This window comes from Copidosoma floridanum, unplaced genomic scaffold, assembly GCF_036245765.1.
Source record: "Copidosoma floridanum isolate Cflo_tuat_1 unplaced genomic scaffold, Cflo_Japanese_pri ptg000014l, whole genome shotgun sequence".
NCBI lineage: Eukaryota > Metazoa > Arthropoda > Insecta > Hymenoptera > Encyrtidae > Copidosoma > Copidosoma floridanum.
In genome coordinates this window covers 7,211,413-7,232,296 of record NW_028321891.1, presented here as the reverse complement: position 1 = coordinate 7,232,296, position 20,884 = coordinate 7,211,413, and the positions used below count along the sequence as shown (strand labels likewise).

Here is a 20,884-nt window from a genome sequence, read left to right as displayed (position 1 = left end):
CATACGCATAATATAATATTTAAAGACATTCTTAACGTAGTCTACATGAAGTTTTTGTTGTTTTTTTTTATCATAAAAAATGTTAAAAGTGTTTTTAAAACTATTTCATTCGATCAATGTCTTTAAATTAATAATTTAAAAATAAAAAACACTATATAAATACAAAATTTATTTCTTGCCGATGTTGTTTATCTTAGCCCTAACTTATCCTCGATTTTCTAATCTTCAAAAAATATTAGAAATCTAGTATATGAAAATAGGATGTAAACGCTAATTTAAATTCGAATGATGATGAAAAAAAATAAAATATTACTTTATTGATACTAAAAAAAAAGACAGTGGTTCGATTCAACAATAAAAGAAATGAAACCAGTTTCATATTGTAGAATGACCACTTTTTGTTTCTATATAATAGGTTGAATTTAATTAGAGGCTCAACTGCAGGAAACTAGCATTTTTTTACATAAAGTGTTTGACTTACACAGCTATGTGAAGTATAAAAATTATGTGTTCATTTGTTTGTACTCGTCAAAAATACGTAAATAGTCTACTCTATTCAAAAACATTATGAGAAGAGGTAGAATTAAATATGAAACAGGTGTGAATGACACCTTTCTTTTTATAGTATCAAAACATTCATTCGTTTTTTTTTCCAAAGTTATTAAGTTATAAAAACACTGAAATTACTCTTTAATCATAAATCTGGCTATCTACTTTACCGCAAAACTTAAATTATCCACAATATTTACACTGTTGCAAACAATCTAGTTGACCAATACTTAGCAAGTAATCGACGCAATAACACCAATTAACTTTAAATAACAGTGTCAATAAAAAATGCTATCTGAAATTCAAAGCGTTACGATTCGATAATAATTAGAATCAACGCTCAAGGTCAGTACGCAGCCATGGTTTATAATCTGCCACGCGCCAGTACCGCTGGATCGCAGTTGACGCGAAGCCTTTCACCAGTTCGAATCAAAAATTATGAAGAGGCCCGAAGTTGATACGGAGTACGGTAGACTACGTGGTCTAGTGCAGAAGAATATTGAAAACGTCGACTATTTTGCGTTTAAAGGGATACCATACGCCCAGAAACCCACGGGTTCATTGAGATTTAAGGTGAGTAACAATTCAAGCGAATCAATAATCATTGCCATTTTCTGAGCTTTAATTGCAATTAATATAATTACGGTACATTTATTTCACAATTTTTTAATGATTCTTATTACTTCTGAATAAAATTTATAATAAATAATCATTTTTTAAATAAGTTTCAAGTATTTATGATACATTTATTATACCGAGATAGACATAAGTTGTATAGAGTTAACGTGCTACACCAATTACAAAAATACTAGTCAACAATATAAATATTTTTGTTTAATCTTAGACAATTTTACTTATCAAAAGCTTTACTTGTTTTTTTTCGACACTGCAAATTATTAAAAAGTTATATTTTAATTTAGTAAATACGTTTAATATGATTGTTGAATTTTAATAACAATATTGGTCACCATGTTTACACAAATTTTAGACAGAAAATTTATACGTATATTTTCAAAACCATGGCTGCTACACAGCAGTCAATTTTAATACAGTTTTAAATTAAGAAAATGATGTTGCGAGTCTTTATGTGAATCTGTGCGTGAGATAAAGAAAGAGAGAAGGCGAAAAAAGAAAGAGGTGTTAGTATATACACATAAGTATCATTTCAAGTGCTCCAAAAAATTTTTTTTTATGGTTAATAAGTTCAAGAAGGTTATACACATTTATAATTTTAGATAACTGTAACAAATGTGACCTTAAACATTTCAGCAAGATATCTGATAAAAACTGTATTTCAAGATATTTTCTGAAGAAAAACTATGGGTATCTTTTGAGTAAAAATACGACTTGATTGCCTTATTTGTGAAAGCAAGAAGCTAATAGTCAGAATTAAAGCCAAAATGGACTACGTCCGAATAAACGGTAAAAGGTAGACATGGGCCATATATGTATATATAACGGTCTAGTTAGTAGATACATCCAAAATTTAAATAACTGGTTTAGGCACCAAAAATAAGGTACCCACTTCTTGTCTTCTATTTGGGTTGTAGACAGCTTTTTTATTTGACGTAGCATATTCTTGCTTTTAATTTCGACATACCATATTCTTACTTTAATTTTGACTTATCGGGTTCTTGCTTTCGATAGTGAGATAGCTGCTTTCTTCTTTTCTTAGTTAGATAGTGGGGTCTTGAGTACAGTTAAAAATTTTGTGTAAATTCTTTACTTGGACAAATTAGATCTGAAAATCGTACGACATTTTTTTTTCTTATAAAAATTAAGTGTACCAAATATACAGCATTTATGTATGGTAACAGTTTACAGAGAACTTAATTAAATCAATTTTGTATTTTTTTAACATAACATTTATGTAAAATACGATTTACATAAGTAGTATTGTATACCAAGCTGACAAATGTGTAATGTGTATGCCTTTTGTATACTGTGATGCAGAGTACAGATCTTTTTATAGGTATAGGTAACTATTTTTGCCACTTATTCTGGTTATTATTATTATTTTTTTTTTATAATGTAATGTACGCTAAAAATTACGTACAAAACAATTAAAACAAATCATAATTTCAATTCGTATTTAAAATGATTCATAATTTTATTTTTGCATTTGTTAAGTTTTATAGATGCTTCAATAGTCTGACCATAAAATTTTTTTTGCTCATAGAAAATGTTAAATAATAATTAAAAATTCTAATATATTACAAAAAATTTTCACAAATATCTGCTGTTTACATCCTCATTGGGATAACATTGAGGAAACTTTGTCTTTAAAAAAATTTAAATAACATTAAGGGTTTGTAATTTATGGCAGACTTATAAATATTTATTTAAGTTTTAATCTACATAAAATGTTTTATTTGATAATCAAATTAAAAAATCAACAACATAATTCACCTTAGTGTTCTCTGAAATTCCCATGATAAAAATCATTTAAAACATTCTTTCGAATTGTTAACTTTATTATATATCCATATAGTCTAATAACTTCCGTTACATTAAACTATGCACATGTGTACAAAGTTTTAGATAAATTCCATTCCTAACTTTTTAACAGAAACTCCTGCGTAACTAAGTATTTACTTTTTTCATATTTTTAAAAATCTTATATTAAAGCACGTAAAATAATTATATGAAAATTTATAAGAAAAATACAAGCGTAGAAAAAATTACTACTAAAAAACAAAATCAGAAAAATTTTCAATTGAATTTTGCATGTTATTTTTATTTATAAAGAAAAAAATAAAACTACCAACGACATTTAAAAAAATGTTTTTTTTAAGTATAATAGTATCATGAATTGTACTTTCATTTTATTATTTGCACTCTTTATTATCATGGTAATTCGTACGAATTCCTACTTATTAATGATGTATTACAAACCTAAAAGGCAAAAACAAACAACGTCCCAGATCGCCTGTATAGTCTTGTCCGGAGAAAAAACTTTATTAACAAAGTTGAGAGCAAGGATTAGCGATCTTTTAATAATCATGTCATATTAAATATAGATGTTTTCTTAAATATTTTATTTATTTATTAATTCATTATACATGTAAGATAAGACCTCGATAACTTTGGTGTTTTTTGCGGTTTTTCTGTCTAATGGGATTGGCATAAAAAATTATCAAAATATCCCCGCTCAATTAAAAAAACAAAAAACAGATAGACGATTCCAGCTCCAAATTTCATAGTACTTTGAATAACTTTATTAGTAAACTGTTTAATTTGAGTAGTTCGTTCGCATTATTTTTGAAGTTGAAATTCGAAAAATTTTCAACTATTGACGAAACTCATCCACCCTACTTTTGTTGAATTAATCAAAACTATTTTTGACTACCAACGGATTGATAGTGAAATTTTTCGCTCTCATCCCACGCGATGTACACATTTTTTACTTGCCAGGTGTGTAACACATTATTGGTATTCGACGCGAGATTTTGATCCTTAGAATATTTATAGGACCCCGTTCGAGCTGAGCCATGGTCAGGTACAAAGGACGCGATAGATTTTGGGCCCATGTGCACTCAATACGATCCAGTTTTGGACATTATGGGTGGCTCGGACGATTGTTTGTACTTGAATGTGTATACAAAGGACGTTGATCCTCACGCTCGGCTACCTGTCATGGTTTGGATCCATGGTGGCGGATTTCAGTTCGGATCGGCGCATGACGATTTATATGGTGCTGATTTTTTGATGAAGAAAGACGTGGTTCTCGTATCTTTTAACTATAGATTGGGAATATTAGGTGAATACATGCAAATCACTTGCTTTTTAATGTTTATCATTTACTTTTTTTAACCACTTGAATATTTAGGGTTTTTGAATCTTGATCACGAGGTGGCTACGGGAAATCAAGGCTTAAAAGATCAAGTGTTTGCTTTACAGTGGGTGCAAGAAAATATTGTGAACTTTGGTGGCGACCCAAACAATGTGACAATTTTCGGTGAATCCGCAGGTGGCGCATCCGTGCATTATTTAACATTATCTCCTTTAGCAAAAGGTACAGAAAAAACATAACAAAAATGAAGTTTATTTTCGGATCAGAATGATATTAAGATTTACTTTTGTCGTCACATTCAGGTTTGTTTCACAAAGCTATTTCTCATAGTGGAGTTTCCACATGCCCGTGGGGTAATTGTTTGAAGGAGAAAGTCTGGGCAGCTACTGAAATTTGTAAATACTTGGGGAAAAGTATTACCGATCCTGAAGAAATAGTTGAATTCTTACAAACAGTGAACGATCTGGAGTTAATCAAAGCACAAGAACATTTTAAGAAAAAGGAGGTAATTGAAATTATTCTCTGTTTCTAAATAATGTACCAACTTTTAATTTTTTCTTTTTTTTCTTTTGTTCATTACACTCTAACTTATCTAACTTCATAAAAATTGTCAAAGGGACTCTGTTACTTCGTTTTCAACCCAGACATTGACGCAAAATCCAAAGAACCTTTTATGCCTCTCTCTAAGGAAATAGCTGTCAAGAAAGGCGCCAACGTACCGTACATGATAGGCCACAACAATCGCGAAGGGACAATGCTATTGAAATGTATGATAATTTACTTGTAGTTTAAGCTCTAAATGAGCCACAGACTTAATATGATACATCAGTCGTAGGTTTGCGAAGTAATTTTTCCACCATGAATGACGAGTTTTTGAGCTTTGTCTTAACTCCTGAAAGTATACAACATTTTGAGCAAAATAAAATTACATTACAAGATCTCAAGAACATGTATTGCACCAATGGTAACATAACTGAAGATATTGAAGGTCTGTCGGACCTGATAGGTGACGTGGCTTTTGTTTGCGGAATACACGATATTGTTAAAATTCAAGTGGAAAAAAACTCTGGTCCAACTTACATGTATGAATTTACTTATGACAAAGGATACGACTTGACGAAAACGCTATTCAAAAGTACGCTTTCAGGTGAGTGGTATCTCAATTCGAGCGGGATGAACTAGCCTTGATTTCGCAAAACTAACGTTGAACCACAAATTTTGTAACTTACGTATTTTTAGGAGCTTCGCACATGGATGAGTTACCATACCTATTCAGCATGAAAATTTTGGAATCATTTAATATCGAAACGCCAAAGAAGGGATCAGCAGATTATAGAAAAATGGAACAATTGGTCGAATTGTGGACGAATTTCGCCAGAACTGGGTACTTTTTAATTAAACATAGGACAAATAATACTATAGTTTACTTATTATTTTAAGTGCAATAATTTTCTTTTTTTTTTTTTTCGTTGCAGAATGCCAACACCTACAACTTCAGAACTGATACCTCTGTACTGGCAGCCAGTCAATGATGGTACAGTCTTTCGATACTTGGAAATCGGAGAAGAGCTACACATGAAAAAAATGTTGAACATTAATGATCGTTTCGAGTACAAAAAAAACTCTTTCCCAGATTTTCAATGAAACATCCTTAAACAATTAATCTACAGTTATTTTGCGAAATTTTTTTTTCTTTTTCACACTCAATGCACAATAATTGTACAGTCATGAAGTAAGACAAAAAATTGAAAAATTTGCAAAACTAATCAATTGTTTCCCGCAATTGCACCTCACAATCTCCATAGTACGAAAAATCAAAAACAATCATGAACTTACTGATAACTTCTAATCGAGCCGAAGCCTCGGTCCTCCCGACGTCGTTCTCCAAAGTGACCCTGTACAGTCCCGCGTCCTCGAGCGTCACCTCCGCGATTTCCAGGGTCTTGATATCGTCCTTCTCCTTAATACTGATCCTGGCGCTCGGCGTCACGGGCTCGCCATCCTTGTCCCACGAGCACCACGGGATCGGGTGGCCAGTCACGGAGCACTGGAACCTTATCGTCTCGCCCTCCTCTGCCACGCGGTTGTGCGGTATCGTGTAGAATTTGGGCGGACAGAATTTTGGTTTCCTGTAGCGCAGGCTACCCGGCGACTCGATCCGACGAGGTAGATTCAGCGCTTTCAATTCCCGACCACCTGAAACAACGTAAGCACCCGTAGTATTTTCGGTACGATGAATTACGATACGCCTCTATTTATAGCGCCCCTTGTTCATCCACTCACGCGTGTCACTCTATTTTTAATTTCTTTCGTATTTAATTTACTCGATAAACCGTGATAATCACAGGATACAACGTGTTTATCTCGAGCCACTTTTCTTTTTCTTTTTTTTTTTTTCTTTTTTTTTTTACCACATATATTTCGTTAAGTTTGCAGATTATCTAGCACGTGCGAGTTTAATTGGTATACATCGGTAAGCTTTAATCTTATCGCTATACTCACGGGTCACTCCGGGAGATAAACTTCTAACAGGCGTCGATCTCGGTGTTGATCTTGGGGTTGAATTCGCCGACAGAAGGCCTTGTGGTCTGGTGAGACGTGGCTGGCTGAGGACGTTTTCTTTGCCTTCTGGCACTGTAATGCAAAAAAAATTTAATTTATGTATAAACTAAACGCAAGGCTCGGTTTTCACGAGAGACGATAACGCGACTGCGACATTTTTTATTGTGTGACATGCGAGGGGCTGTGAACTTTCAAGTCTTTTTGAGCCATTGAAAGACTTAGAATGACTTATGAAGTCTTTTTTAATGACTTCAAGAGTACGCAGCCCCTCGGTGACATGAAAAAAAAAACCGGGGATGATAATTGGTGTAATATATCGTGAGACTAATGCTATTTATGTCCGAAACAGTTATCTAACACGGCGTTGTATTTACGTTCTGCCAAAAATGAAAGTAATTCCAAGTTGTAGTATCGCATCGATTAATCATCAAACATATATATTATATGAACGTGGGGAAAAAATACTTGAATCACTCACAGCATCGAAAGCGATAAAAATTCAACGCGCAAGAGAAGTATCTTCGTGTAAACGAACGAACGAAAGTGGGTCTGAATCACGATGCAACAGAGCCCATCCCAATGTCTCCCCGCCGTACAATAGCTGACGCTATCGCGAAACGATTTCGGAATTTCCGTCACGTTTGGCTTCACGTGTATATATATATATATATATGCCTTTGATTCCACTGCTGCTCATTGATGTTTCGAAAAGAGCATTGTTTTCGTGCAGAATTAAAATCAGAGATATGGTACGCGTCGTTGTTTGGTTGTGAAATCCTATCGATTCGGACTTACCATCGACGACCAGGCAGGCAGAAGTGAAAGCTTTTCCCAGCTCGTTGAGGGCGACGCACGTGTACTCGCCCTCGTCTTCGGGATAAACGTGACGAATGGCAAGTTTGGCAGTTTCGCCGTTGAATTCGGCTGAGAAATCACCACTCAGAACCAAAGGCTGTCGAGAATATCAAATTGAATGGCGTAAAATCGTGTTTTTCTTTACGTATAAGTACCTTTCCAGATTTTTCCCATCGAATGTTTGGAGTCTCCGACGGCGCGTACACTTTGCACTCGAGAGTCACGGCATCTCCGTCGCAGCAGCGCATGTCTTTCAACTCTTTTGTGATAACTGGGACACTGAGCACATTACTGGACAACAAAAAGTACGACAAACAATTGAAGCGTAAAAGTCAAATAGTGATTTTACTTGAAAGTTATCGAAATGTACCTCTGTTTGATACTGCTTTGATCCATGCTGTCGCCCTTTCCTAAACCTGTACCAAATTTTAATATCAAGTATTTAAAATTCTCCTTAATTCTTGGGTAGTGCAAAAATGGTATTGAAACATTAACTGTTCAAGAAAAAGCGAGTACGAGCACCTATGTGCAGTACGATTGTAAGTACGTAATTGTTACACCAGTCTATAGTTGTAACAAAGTTTACTATGAACCAAAAACAATCTAGATAAACACGAAAGCGCCTCTTAATAACATTTTATATATTTGTTAAGCGGTTTTTCGATAAGCCTTATGAACTGAGTTTGTAAAAACGGCGATTTTTACATAAATAGGATTTTATTGCATGCATTAGCATTATTAAAAGTTGAATTTTTGCGACCAGTGTTAGTTTTCCTTTTATATATATGTATATATATATACTCAGTGTGCGAAGTTCAACTTCTCACGCCTGTTCAGAAAATGCCCAATGTGCAAAGTATCCATTTCGCACATCGATTTTTTATTCGCTTTGAGATCAATTCCGAAATCACATAGGCACTAGGAAAAAGCACTTCTTTAATGTTCACGTACTAAATGTCAAAAAATAACTTTCAATGGCTATAAGAAGTTGAACAACGCCCACCAAATATGAAAAAAGGTTCTTATTACAGTATAAAAAAGTATCATGTTCCATGCGAGGGTAAGCAAAAGAGTTGCTTTTGCGCCCTTATTTCCAAAATAGCTATTTTTTATCTTTACTAAGTTGCTAAATTATTAGAATTATTACAACAATATAAATCACGAGCTTTTTTTTTGTATTTTAAATGAAAAAAAAAAAATAATCATAGCAACGCGTTCTATTGAACTGTGCAGTTAAACAACATATTTTCGCGTACATACCCACAACCTGCAACACACGCACGCACGTTTCGTATATAATAAACATGTATACGTACCTTTGGCATAAATCTGCAAAGATATCACGGCCTTCGCCTCGCCATGTTCGTTTCTGGCCACCACTGAATACGCGCCCGTGTAGTCGAGCTTGGCATGGGGAATTTCCAAGCTGTACTGTGGACCGTCCCCAACGCGCCGGAAGTGCGGTGCGTCGCGATAATAGTCTGGCTGCAAATTATAAGATGCAAACACGTATTGGTATTGGCACACCCAAGGATCAATTCATTTCTCGAAAATGCTAATTAGATGTATCAGTGTTTTATTTGGACTACGTAAAGTGGAACAATCAATTTCATTGTAATTAGATTCAATTGGGATAGACTAACTAGACCGATGGTTTTTTAATTAAGAGTTTTATCATTTGGTAACAAATATTATCTTCGATAGTTGGAAAAAGACACGTTATAGTTTCCTTTTTTTGATTCGTACATTAGGTAATTCTGGTGTTTACTTCTGGTGATTTCCGAGGTGATTTCTAATCAATATTAAATCTTTTTATAATTGAAAAAAGTGAGACCTCGTATTTGTGATGTGGCTGATTATAGACAATTATGAATATTCTATCTAAGTGAAACTGATACGTAATGGTTATGAATGATATTCATTAATCGTGACTAAGATCCAAATCTAATGTTTCTTTAAAGTAAAAATGTACTTTAAGAGCAATGTTTGCCATAGTGTTTTTCTCTACACATGCGTATTGACTGTTGCGAGGTGTAGTTAAAATTAAAAAAAAAATTCACTTCCTGGTAAAAATTGCAACTTTTTTAATACCGTGTACATTTTCATGGTAAAAAATCTTTGACGAACCAATAAGATTGAGTGTCACAGCGACACGATTTCAGACAAATTGGCCAGCCATACATCTTCGATGTTTGATGGACATCGAGACAAGCTGACAAAAAAACATTCGAGCACATTGGACTGTTCATCAAAATGTCAGTATGTTTCGAAGTGAGGTCTTGTTTGCTACTATAACACTCTTGGTGATATATCTCGTGCATTTATTAAAATTTGTTCCAATTAAAAAAAAAAACAGAGCCATTATTTACTGCTCCAACACTACTCTGCGTAAAAATATCGATCGACTGTAATTTCCGATTCATTAGTTTCTATTACACGTAACTGGTGTAAGTGCCATAATTTTGTTTTTTTATCTATTTGCAAAAAGTTGGAAATTAAAAATTCCAATTATAACTTTCGATTCATCGATTTATACTTGAAAGAGAAGAACAATACTGTACTTCTTTTAACACGCTATTTTTAGATCATCGATTTGTATGATGACTATAAATTAAAAAAAAAAATTGTAATCCTGCGGATTAAAAAAATGCATGATTGATGATAAAAAAAATAAACGAGAGGTAAGTATATGATGCCAAAAAAAAAGGCTTCCCAGTTCCCATTCGTGGAAGAACATCAGTGGCCAACATCATTCTTTTTGTCAATTCCTCATTAGACCGACAAATGAATTCTCCATTGACCATATGCGAATGCCAAGATAAGAACCATTCGCTCGCCCAAAAAAAGGATGCGGATCCAAGATAAAGAAACAATAATCCTAATGTTGGGAGGATTTTAACAGCGATGCCTTGTAACCGCTGATCGCGCGGCGTCCCATGTAGGGAGCGAAAGTGTACCGTGAAGCCGACCAACTTATTTGCCGATTTTTTGTTCGCTCGTGCGGGTTCCTCCTCGATCTTTACGAAAAGCATAGAGACGCCGTTGCTGCGATTATTTTTTGTTATTTACCAAAAATATAAAAATATCGATTACTCCAATGTGTTTGCAGTAACGCATAAATATCTCGGTAATAAACGACATTAAGGCAGAGTTGATAGCTGGTGAGCAAAGACGTACAATTTTTCTGTCTCGTCTAAAGCATTACATTGAGATATTGTTGGTAAATAGACCGATTCAAGAGCAACACAAATCAACAGCTCAAAGGTTATTTTAACAAAAGATACATTTCTCGACGTGCGTCGATTACTCGAGAGACCAATGAGACGTGCAGATTTAATTACGACGATAAATGTGTAACTGTGCACTGGAGGGAAGAATGAAAAAAAAGTGTTTGCAAATTTGTTGTAAAATATTTGCACGTTACTCGTACTCGAGGTAAAAAAATGTTTCGCAGGCCACATCACCCGCACGCGAGGGTATCGAGTTCCCTCTTGAAAATCGGCGGTAAATCAAGTCAGCAGCTCGTCAATGACAAAAGTGGCTCTCGGCCGTCCCGAGAAGAGAAGAATAAGAAAAAGCCGCGCATCAGCTCTCGGGAGGAGGGAAAAAAGGCGCCGACCGGCCAGCTGTCGAGTGGGCAATGCCGACCGCAAAATTAATGCGATCGGACGGGAAAGCGCGGCGCCACGAAAAGAGGGCCCGCGATCCCAAGGCGAGGGAAGGAAAAAAAAGAAAAAAAAAAAAAAAAAAAAAAAAAACAAGCCACGAGACAAAACGATGTCTCTCGCTTCGGGGAACAACAATCGACGCTTGCGTCGGGAATATAACGCGGTTAATTGAGTTCCGCGCGTTGCAGGGGATGAGTCACGCCGCGGATGGATATCGGTCTCGCGGCTAAAAACGTCGCGTGCGCTCCTCTCGCTTAGGAGAGGCGTATGCTCTCGTGTGAGCTGGCGCGTCATTGCCGCCTCGTACGCGACCCGACTGCCGATGTGTACACGCACTGGCTGCGGGGAGAAAGAAGCGATCGATCCGTAATGGATGACAATAACGCACCGGTGGTGGTTTTATTTCGTCGGTGCGGGTATTGTTCGTCTTCCTGGCTCGTTGCGACTGCGGCTTTTTGACGTTTTCAATGAGGAACACCATCGGTTGCTCAGTGATGAGTGATTGATGGATTATTTTTTGTTTTTGTTATTATTTGTTTTCATACGTCGCTTTTATTCGCCCCGATGGGGTACTTATCAATAGGATTGGAATATATCCATATGACACCCTTTTTGCATTGGATTGTACGAAAAGTTGGTCGGTCGAGCGAAAACCATATTAAGCTCTAATCAATTTCGGGGTCAAGTGAAGAACTATCGACTTCAGCTGTACCTTACAGTTTTGTTTGTTGATTGCGCGAAAAAAATCTTTATCAATTATTAATTTAAAACAAAAGTGCATTTGTTTGCAAACTTGGCTATCAAATGTAACTTTATGTAGAAACAGCATCGTTTATATCAACAAAATCCAAATTTGCTCATTATTAGGAAACAAACAAAATTAGCGCTCTAAGAAATAAAATCGTACTGTATAGATTAAAAAAAAAAGAATACACTTGATCGGATGCACTTTAAACTTCCTCGTTAATGTTTTATAAATTATTGAACAAATAAATATCGCGAGGATCATTTTGTTTTAATAAAAAAAGATTTATTTTGCAAAACAAACGCAAGTAAAAATTTTCTTCCAAGCAAAAAAGACCGTATCGTATTAACCTGAACTACTTACGTACACGTATCTGCCGAGTGATGACCTACTCCATCATTTGTCTTGTACCGTATCGATGGAAAAACTTTCAACCAAAAAACTCACAAAAACCACGTCACCTTCGATCTCTGTACTACACTAAAACACTCTCTTCTCCACGAAACCAAAAACGCATACATCTGCCATGCCGTGTCGAAAACAATGAAAAAAAAAAAGTCAAACAAAAAAATAAACCTCTGGAAAGACCATCGACGCGACGATAAACCCAATGGTGCACCAGAAACGAAGGAGACCCGAAGTTGTGTGGGCGATCCAGCGGCGTGCGCGCGACCGTGTGTTGGTGGTAACTCGCGTTACTTTGGATTGCTCTCCCGCTCGACGCCGCGGTGCCAACGCCAGGCCGATTTGTTAGCTCGCCCTCGTTATGCTCCTGCCGTCCCTCGCTCCTACTCCCTTACTCACTTCTACGCTCGCGCGACAAATACCACGCGATTGAGATTTATCGGCTGCAAGAGATAGCGCGCCAACACTTTTGCCACGCGTTTTATTATGAACGGAACAGGATTGCTATTTTTTTTCTTTTTTTGCTTAGAAAATGAGCACTTGATGATCGATGACGGCCGGATTCGAGAGCGAAAGGGTTGGAGCTGAATAGTGGGCTCTTGGGTAAAAAATATGTTGTCTTACTTTTAAAAATTTTTTTTTTTTAAACAAACCTAGTTAGTTATCCAACATCTATGGAGGGAGTGAGAAAATCTGGCTGATTACGCACGCCCAAACCTGGCACGAGTAATCAATTCCGATTCTAAAATTTGAGGGACGTTGTCTCGATTTTTCATCGATTTTAAAGCTATTGGTAAACTTTTCACAGGTCCCAAACGCAACGTTCGCTCGCCATCACTTCGAGAAAATCATCGTTTTAAATATCGTTTCGACCCGCAGCAGAGCGCACCCGTGGATGGGCGCGTGACACGTTTTTTCGACCATTAAGCCGAATAAGGGGTGAAATCGTTGTCGCGGAGGTACAAAACGATCCTCGCCGATTTTTCCTTTGACGACGACAGCATCCATTAACACACCATCGCTCGAATTCTCTTTTTTTTTTATCTGCAGAAAACATCATCAGATGCGAATACCAATTTATTCCACTCATTTGGTTGTATAAATAGACACGTGTAACGCGTACATATGCAAATGAACCTCTTTTGTAAAAATGTACCTACACAAACATCGATAACTCAGCCGTGGCAGTAACAGGGACACTATAGCTTTCCTTTTCCGCTAACCGGTACGGGCTCAATCAATTATTGCACTTGATATCTCCGCGATCGGCTAAAATCAACAAAGCATCGACTCGTCATCCATCCGTTCTCACGGTGGTCTTGCTATTTATTCCTAAAATACACCCACGATCGTTTGCATCGATGCAGCTCGTGAAAGACCGGGGAAAAATTTACGGACCTACCCACTTTACGAGCCATGCACCGCCACATTGCGATTTGATCGTCACTACGATCAATGGTACATTTCATCTCAAAAGAGTATATTTTACTTTGTACTCGCATAAAAATGTGGCTATCGCCCACACAACACTTTTCTGACGTGTTATTCAGCTACTGGGCTGGATACTCCCCCTTCGTTACTTTTTATTTTATTTTGTCGTGTATTATACCCCCTCCTTGATAATACTTGCGTCACTCGAGTAATTAAAGAGATACACGGTTTCGCGAGAGTAAAAGCGAGTTGCTCGAGCGGTTGAGAAGGAAAGAAAAAAAAAAATCGAAATTTAAGAGACGGCCGGTTTCAGGCGCGGGTGGGAACTGGTCAGGCTTCCTCGACCCTCTCTGGCGTGGATGGAAAAACACTAATTGGAGGAGTCGTTGAGTTTCTGGATTATGAAAAGGGATCAAGTGTTTTTTTTTTGTTTGTTTTTTTTTCAACGCGATGCAAAGCAACACGCACTGAATTTTCAATCGTTACCGTGGACTATAAAAAGTGTTTTATTTGCTCCATCAATCGCAATTACTTTGACGACAAATTATTGAAAGAAAGAAAAAGAAAACATGATCATTAATTGTCATTGCACAAAAGTGAAACCACCTTCGCCCAAAGTCCCTCGTGAAAATAAAGCACATCAGCGCGTTCAAGGACTTTTTTTTCTTTTTGCATCCCGTCCAGACGACGAGAACACTGAAGAGTCGATCCCCTTTGGCGCGTCTCTATCCATCGCATGTGTATGCGGCTTTGCCAGTCTTTGCAAACAATGACGTGGAGGCTGCGACGCGACAAGGTAAGTATGCAAAACCCATTATTCTTCCTTGGGTCTTCGAAAGGATGTGTGTTTGCAAAGAGGGGTTTCGTCATTTTTTCAAGGAAAATTTTTTTTTACCTTTTTTTATTTTTTTATTTTTTTTCTTGAAGCGAGTTTTTTGGAGATTACAGAGTACCGTTGCGAGTGTATTAATCTATCAGGAACGACAAATTTTCGAGTCCTATGAGCAGATAAGAAAGTTGTTTTTATTGGCCTGAATTGCGGTGAGATCAAATGCATGCGAGAAAAGTACTTCCTTCCCTTGAACGTTTGATTGATCAACTTACAGGTACCTACTAAAATTATTTATTTCTGAGGTGAATAATAGTATTTAAGAAATTCCAAACACTTGAAAAGTTAAAAAAAAAAAAATGTCGATATTTAGTTGTTTTATTCAAATAAAATATAAGAATAAACGATTTGTGTGTTGTATTTAATTAAATATTTAATTAAAAAATGTTATTAAAATACTCGTAAGTTTATAATCTCAAATATGATATCTCAAATAAGTAAAAAAAAAAAAAATTAAGTTACTAAAATAATAGTTTTATTACTCGAAAAAAAAAATTTTTTTTTTAATTCGTTCGCATGCAATCGCATTTACAGTTTGTTGGTAAATGAAATGATTTTATTAAATTGTTTTATTTTTCAAAAGATATTCGAAATATTAGCATTGAAATACTTCTGGTATTTGCTAATGTCTAATCCAAAGTTATTGTTGCTCTAGACAATTTTTCTTTGATTTAAAATAAAATAAAATAAAATTTTATCCAAAATAAAAATTTCTTCCCAAATAAATTAACATTTTTCAAACACGAATTACGACTCTGCCCATCTCTACCCGACTCCAAAAGGAGGCTAATGAGAATAATCAGCCAAACAAAGTCCGAAGACGAAGAAGAAAAAAAAGCAAAAAGCCAAGGAAGGGATACACACGGGGGGGTATCCGAAGCGCAGCGAGAAAGTATCGGAAAGATGGTCGAAAAGCAAAAGAGGCAAAAAAAGGCCGATGGGGGAGTATGCGAAAATTAAAGGAAAAAAAAAAAAAAAAAAAAAAAAAAAAAAAAAAAAAAAAAAAAAAAAGGTAAAAGAAAAGATCATAATAATGTACGCGCCAATAAAGCGATGGCTCGAGCATAAAAGTGTACACGTACAGCGGCTCCGGCAATTACCGGCCAGATGATGAATAGCGGCGCGACGATGGCAACGGGGCAACGGGGCCCAGATACACCGAATACGGGCATAATGAATATCATTTCTTTTCGCGCGGGCCACCTTGACCCACATTAAATTGCTACGACCCGAGCGCAATATACCTGTACACGCGCTCGTATCTCGCTTCTTTCAGCCACCGCTCGCTGCACCTATACGATAAGACGACCACGTCATTCTCGCTTCTGTTGCGCAAAAAGCTCTATTACTGATGCGCGATGAGTACTGCATGCGGGTACGTTTTCAACAAAAGTCCTCTGAACTCGTTGGCGTGCGCTTTCACCGTGATGCCATCCGTGCACATACGTATATTATATATCGTTGCAACGTCTTGAGGTGAAATTTTGTCAACTATATTTCCCTACGGATAAATCTGGCTTGGGACATTCGCTTTGTTCGTTAATGATTGCATCTCTGATGGATTGGTCGATCGCGATTGGGAAGAGCCATCATTGAACTACGATATCATGCTGCTATTGACTATTTTTCATGAAAAATTGCGTTGGTGTTTTTGAAGAAGCAGATATTTAATTGTCAATTTGACGCCTGATTTTTTGCAGAATTTTAAAATCGTTCGAATATTACGCAATGCGATTACTAAAAATAATCAATGGGTTTCAAGTTATGGTTTCCCCATGTCAAGATGATTAGAGATTTAAGCCAACATTGTATTGTTCTTCAAAGATATAAACATTATCTTGCCATGCGTAATCTTCTCTTGTCTTGTTATGGTCTTCAATTTTTAACATAATCTTTTTTCACCGATATTTCAAGAAAATAAATCAAATATTGCTATAAATTTACTTGTAATAGCTGGTGTACATAGTTTACAATGTTTCTATAAAAAAAAACACACGCACACACACACATTTTAAGTTTACCGCGTCAGTTCTGTGTAGCGTTGCTTTCCCAAACTTAAAGTAAATAAATGACTGTATTAATTTATGTGAGTTTATAGATGAATATTTTTTTATTTTTTACTTATTTAAAGTTGATCTATAATTCATATAATGCCAATTACAATTAAATTCATCGAAGAAAAGTGGTTTTATAAGAAGGTTATTAAAATAATTTAATAATTCATAATATTTAAAAAAAATTTATTTGTCATTATTTCTTCCTATATTACGTATTGGTGTTTCAATTCTGTATTAATATCAATATATTAATAGTTAAACTGTATTAATGGTTGAAAAATTGTATAAACTCGCAATGAAAAATATCATAATATACATTAGACACTTTCAAACAAGACGTGCAAGTGCACTAATTATCACTTGAACAATCCATACTTTTTTGGCAAAAACACTAATCATCTCATCAAAAAAGTGAAGTAGTCCATTTAAAACACGAAATTGCCCCCATACACTCACATCAAGTGGTATTAGATAAACAAATTGAACGTCATTAGACGGTCTCGAGATCGTTTGCCAAGAGTCCGTGTTATTTCCAAAATTGGCAAGGCCGTTTGCAAGGTACTTTCTGCAACGTCTTGCCTCACGTGTACATCGACTCCTTAAGCAAAAACGTCTCAACGCGTGTACATGCGTGTACACATGTAGACGTTGTCGCGTAATGAGCTGTAATTTACAAAGACGAGAAAGATAGGATCACTGACCTTCAGAAAATCGCGCAGCCAGGCGACTTCGGGTTTCGGGTCGCCCACAACCTCGCACTGGATGATCACGGTGTCGCCCTCCTGGGCCTCCGTCGACAAGGGCTTCGTCACGAAAAGCGGTGCCTTCGAGTAACTGTGCAAGTGGTGAAAATAACTCTTTTTTTATTATCATTATTATTATTTTTTTTTTTTTTTTTTTATTAGAAACCGGGAGTTTGTTTTCAAAGGAGTGTCCAAAGCAGGTTCTGGTCTTGTGCTCGTAATAATTTGCAATGTAAATCGCGCGGCTGTGGAGTTGATCGATAAATTATGTCGATTGCGAAGTAATGAATCAATTACGCGGCGCTGCACCGCTGTGAAAGGCCGAGAAAATCGCTGTGAGGGCTACTAGCGCGCGATCCATTGAATGAGCTTTTCAAAAGTCAATGATTACACAAACTACTGTCACAAAATTAATTGTACGATTCGAAAATGAAAACTCGCGCTTTACGATATGTGTATAATCTCGTGTGCGTAATAATACCCATTTGCCACGGGTCATTAATTTTATGGCAAATTTCGTATGGAATAAATACATAATCACGCGAGAGAATTTCATACTACTGTTATTAGAGCGAAACTTTGTAATGGTTAGATGCATTAAAACTACTATGACGTTGAGGCTGCATACCTCACAAAATTCAACTTACGGAACATCTGTATCCGGTGGATTGACCAAGACTTGGGGCTGGTCCGAAGCGTTTGGCCCATCGTCAGACCCAACGATGGACACTGTGGTGGACGTCTCGGTCTTGCCGACCTCGTTAGAGGCGACCACCGTGTAAACACCTGCATCTCTGGCTGTGATTTTGGCCAGGACTAACTCAACCGTACCGTCGTGGCTCAACGACATCGCGGCACGCCTGCTCGGTCTCAACCGGATCCCATCTCGATGCCTAAATACAATACAATCCATAAACGAAATCTATACATCGATTTTTTGGAAAAAGAGAATACATCCAAGCAGCTACTTTTCATCGGATGATTATGATACCAATTACCATGCAACTCCAACGCTGGGGTAGGCCTCGATCTGTGCCGTTAATCTCAATTCGCCACCAACTTTGACGGCGTACGCGATATCCAGACCGTAGAGGAATTCGGGGGCTATGTAAGCTCTAATGCCCTTGTCAACTACGAGCATGCACCGACAGGACACCGAGCCGTTTGCATTTTTAGCGCATACCTCGTAGGTCCCGGAATCCTCCAAGCTCGACCGGGTGATTTCGAGCGTATGGAAATGCGACTCGTCGTTGTACATTGAACGCGTGGCTGAAATTTTACGGACAACTTTTCTTTGGCTTATGGAAACAGGATGCAGTTCACAATCCACATTTTTTATAATATAGTTCAGAGGAGCAACTATTGTATTCCAATCGAAAATGTTACAGTTATAGTCTTTTTTAAATTTCTCTACGTTGGTAAAATTTTATCATGGGTGCATTGATAAACAACTTACAACTTTCGTGAATTTCCATTCCATCTTTGAACCAAGAAATTTCAGGCGCAGGATATCCGTGAACTTGGCACGTCAGTCTCACGGGATACGAAGTTTGAACTCTTCTGTCGCGAAGTCTCATCGTGAAACACGGTGGTCCATCTTCCAACAGCCCGTCGAAGAATCTTTTTTGGTGAAAATATAAAAAATAGTTCCAGTTTCAGGTGTATATGATTAAATTCTTTACGATTGTAGTAAGTACCTTTTCTTGAGGCGCTCGTCTGCGCTCAAAATTTTTGGATCACAAACCACCAGTACTCGGCCGTAGGATGAAACTTGCCCAGCTTTGTTTGATACTTGGCAAATATATCTACCGGTATCAACATCGCTTACATTTTCCAGAACTAGCGAACACCTCGATTTTTCGTTTTTAATCACATATTTAGAATCTAAGCTCGAATCGATCACCGTTGCCTCCCGCAGCCATTTAACGTCGAATTTTGAATCACTTCGAACCTGACTCAAAGGAATTCATACAATGCATTTTTTTAAATTTTCTCATTCACGTTACATTAGCAGTTTTTTTTATGTTTGATGCGTTTGATTCATGGCAGGGTTGAAAAAAAAGTAAGCCAACGTAAAAACATTTCACTGCGATGGTTGATGAGAAGCAAGCCAAACGAACAAAAAACGTCAGTGTTTGTATTGTGAGCTCACTTCGCATTCTAAATTGACTGTTGTGCCGGCGAGTGCTTTCAGTTGTCCAGGAAGGATTCTCACGAATTCGGGAATCTCGACGTTGTCGCTCACCGTCGCTGAACCTTTCATCGTCACTGACTCGCCCCATCCGTAACGATTCCTCGGGGTTACCCGGAACTTGTATTCACCGCCGGGTCGGAGGTTGAAAGCATCGAATGAGTTTATTGGCGGAATACCAAGCTATTTTCAACAGAAACACATTGTTCTTCATCAACTTGAACTTTGATGATAATTTTCTCGTCTTCGCCAGGAAGCGTAAAAAGCAGAATTTGTCGCTTAGCAGTGGAAATGAATGTTGAATGAGTGAAGCTTAAAAGTTTAGGTTAATTTTATTCTGACGAAATTTACAGATCAAGGAATGTCTGTGTGAAGAAAAAAAAGACGCATTGAAACATAAAATATATTTATTTGATTTTTCAATTATTTAATTACTAATGTTAGATCGTCTTAAAACTAGTTAAATATATACAGTATTTTTTATTATTATTTTTTTTTTTTTTTTTTTTCAGTAAACAAGCGTGACTCCATCTTTTAGTATCCCTAACAGTTAATACGAAATATTTAGCGGTGACATATTCGTATGATACGTATGAAATTAGCCATTCTAAATAATGATGTTAATTGCTGTAGCAGTAAGCGTTTGTGTGTAAATTAGATATTATGTTTTTCAACCTCAACCCATCGTGCTCCTCCGTCTCCTCCCAGCTGCCAAGCGTCAACTCGGTATGCAATAACCGGGGCAGGTCCACGTTGATCTGCTTTTCCCCAGCTCAGGGATAGCCAATTTCTCCCACCATCAGTAACAATGGGTTCGGTACTTATTGGTCCTGGAACATCTGGATGAACAACAACAAATTAATCCAAAAAGTGCTTTACTTTTTTTCAGGTATTAAAATCCAATATCCGTACCCTATATGTCTTCAGAGAAATGAGAGATTGTCATGATAAAATCTTTTAATTGATTAATCATAAAAAGTACATCATATTAAAAAC

At 36.7% G+C, this 20,884-nt stretch overlaps 2 protein-coding genes across 2 annotated transcripts in view; one reads left to right on the top strand and one right to left on the bottom strand.

Annotated features, from left to right (window-relative positions):
* LOC106636691 (uncharacterized) overlaps positions 1-20,884 on the bottom strand; it is an 85,974-nt gene that overhangs the window by 34,237 nt on the left and 30,853 nt on the right. Inside the window, exons 23-35 of the mRNA XM_023391068.2 lie at positions 20,564-20,727; positions 19,850-20,071; positions 19,395-19,648; positions 19,154-19,317; positions 18,696-18,966; positions 18,345-18,590; positions 17,656-17,788; positions 9,076-9,244; positions 8,130-8,175; positions 7,915-8,050; positions 7,700-7,856; positions 6,845-6,976; positions 6,179-6,538 (exon numbers count right to left, since the gene is read on the bottom strand). Coding sequence (XP_023246836.2) covers positions 6,179-6,538; positions 6,845-6,976; positions 7,700-7,856; positions 7,915-8,050; positions 8,130-8,175; positions 9,076-9,244; positions 17,656-17,788; positions 18,345-18,590; positions 18,696-18,966; positions 19,154-19,317; positions 19,395-19,648; positions 19,850-20,071; positions 20,564-20,727 — 2,454 coding nt within the window. The remainder of the gene's footprint in view (positions 1-6,178; positions 6,539-6,844; positions 6,977-7,699; positions 7,857-7,914; positions 8,051-8,129; positions 8,176-9,075; positions 9,245-17,655; positions 17,789-18,344; positions 18,591-18,695; positions 18,967-19,153; positions 19,318-19,394; positions 19,649-19,849; positions 20,072-20,563; positions 20,728-20,884) is intronic.
* LOC106636728 (juvenile hormone esterase-like) lies at positions 965-6,145 on the top strand. The gene is made up of 8 exons (XM_014349225.2): positions 965-1,122; positions 4,021-4,309; positions 4,379-4,564; positions 4,645-4,847; positions 4,959-5,109; positions 5,172-5,489; positions 5,582-5,726; positions 5,818-6,145. The coding sequence occupies exons 1-8, from the start codon at positions 988-990 to the stop codon at positions 5,984-5,986; spliced, it is 1,596 nt and encodes a 531-aa protein (XP_014204711.2). The 5' UTR covers positions 965-987; the 3' UTR covers positions 5,987-6,145.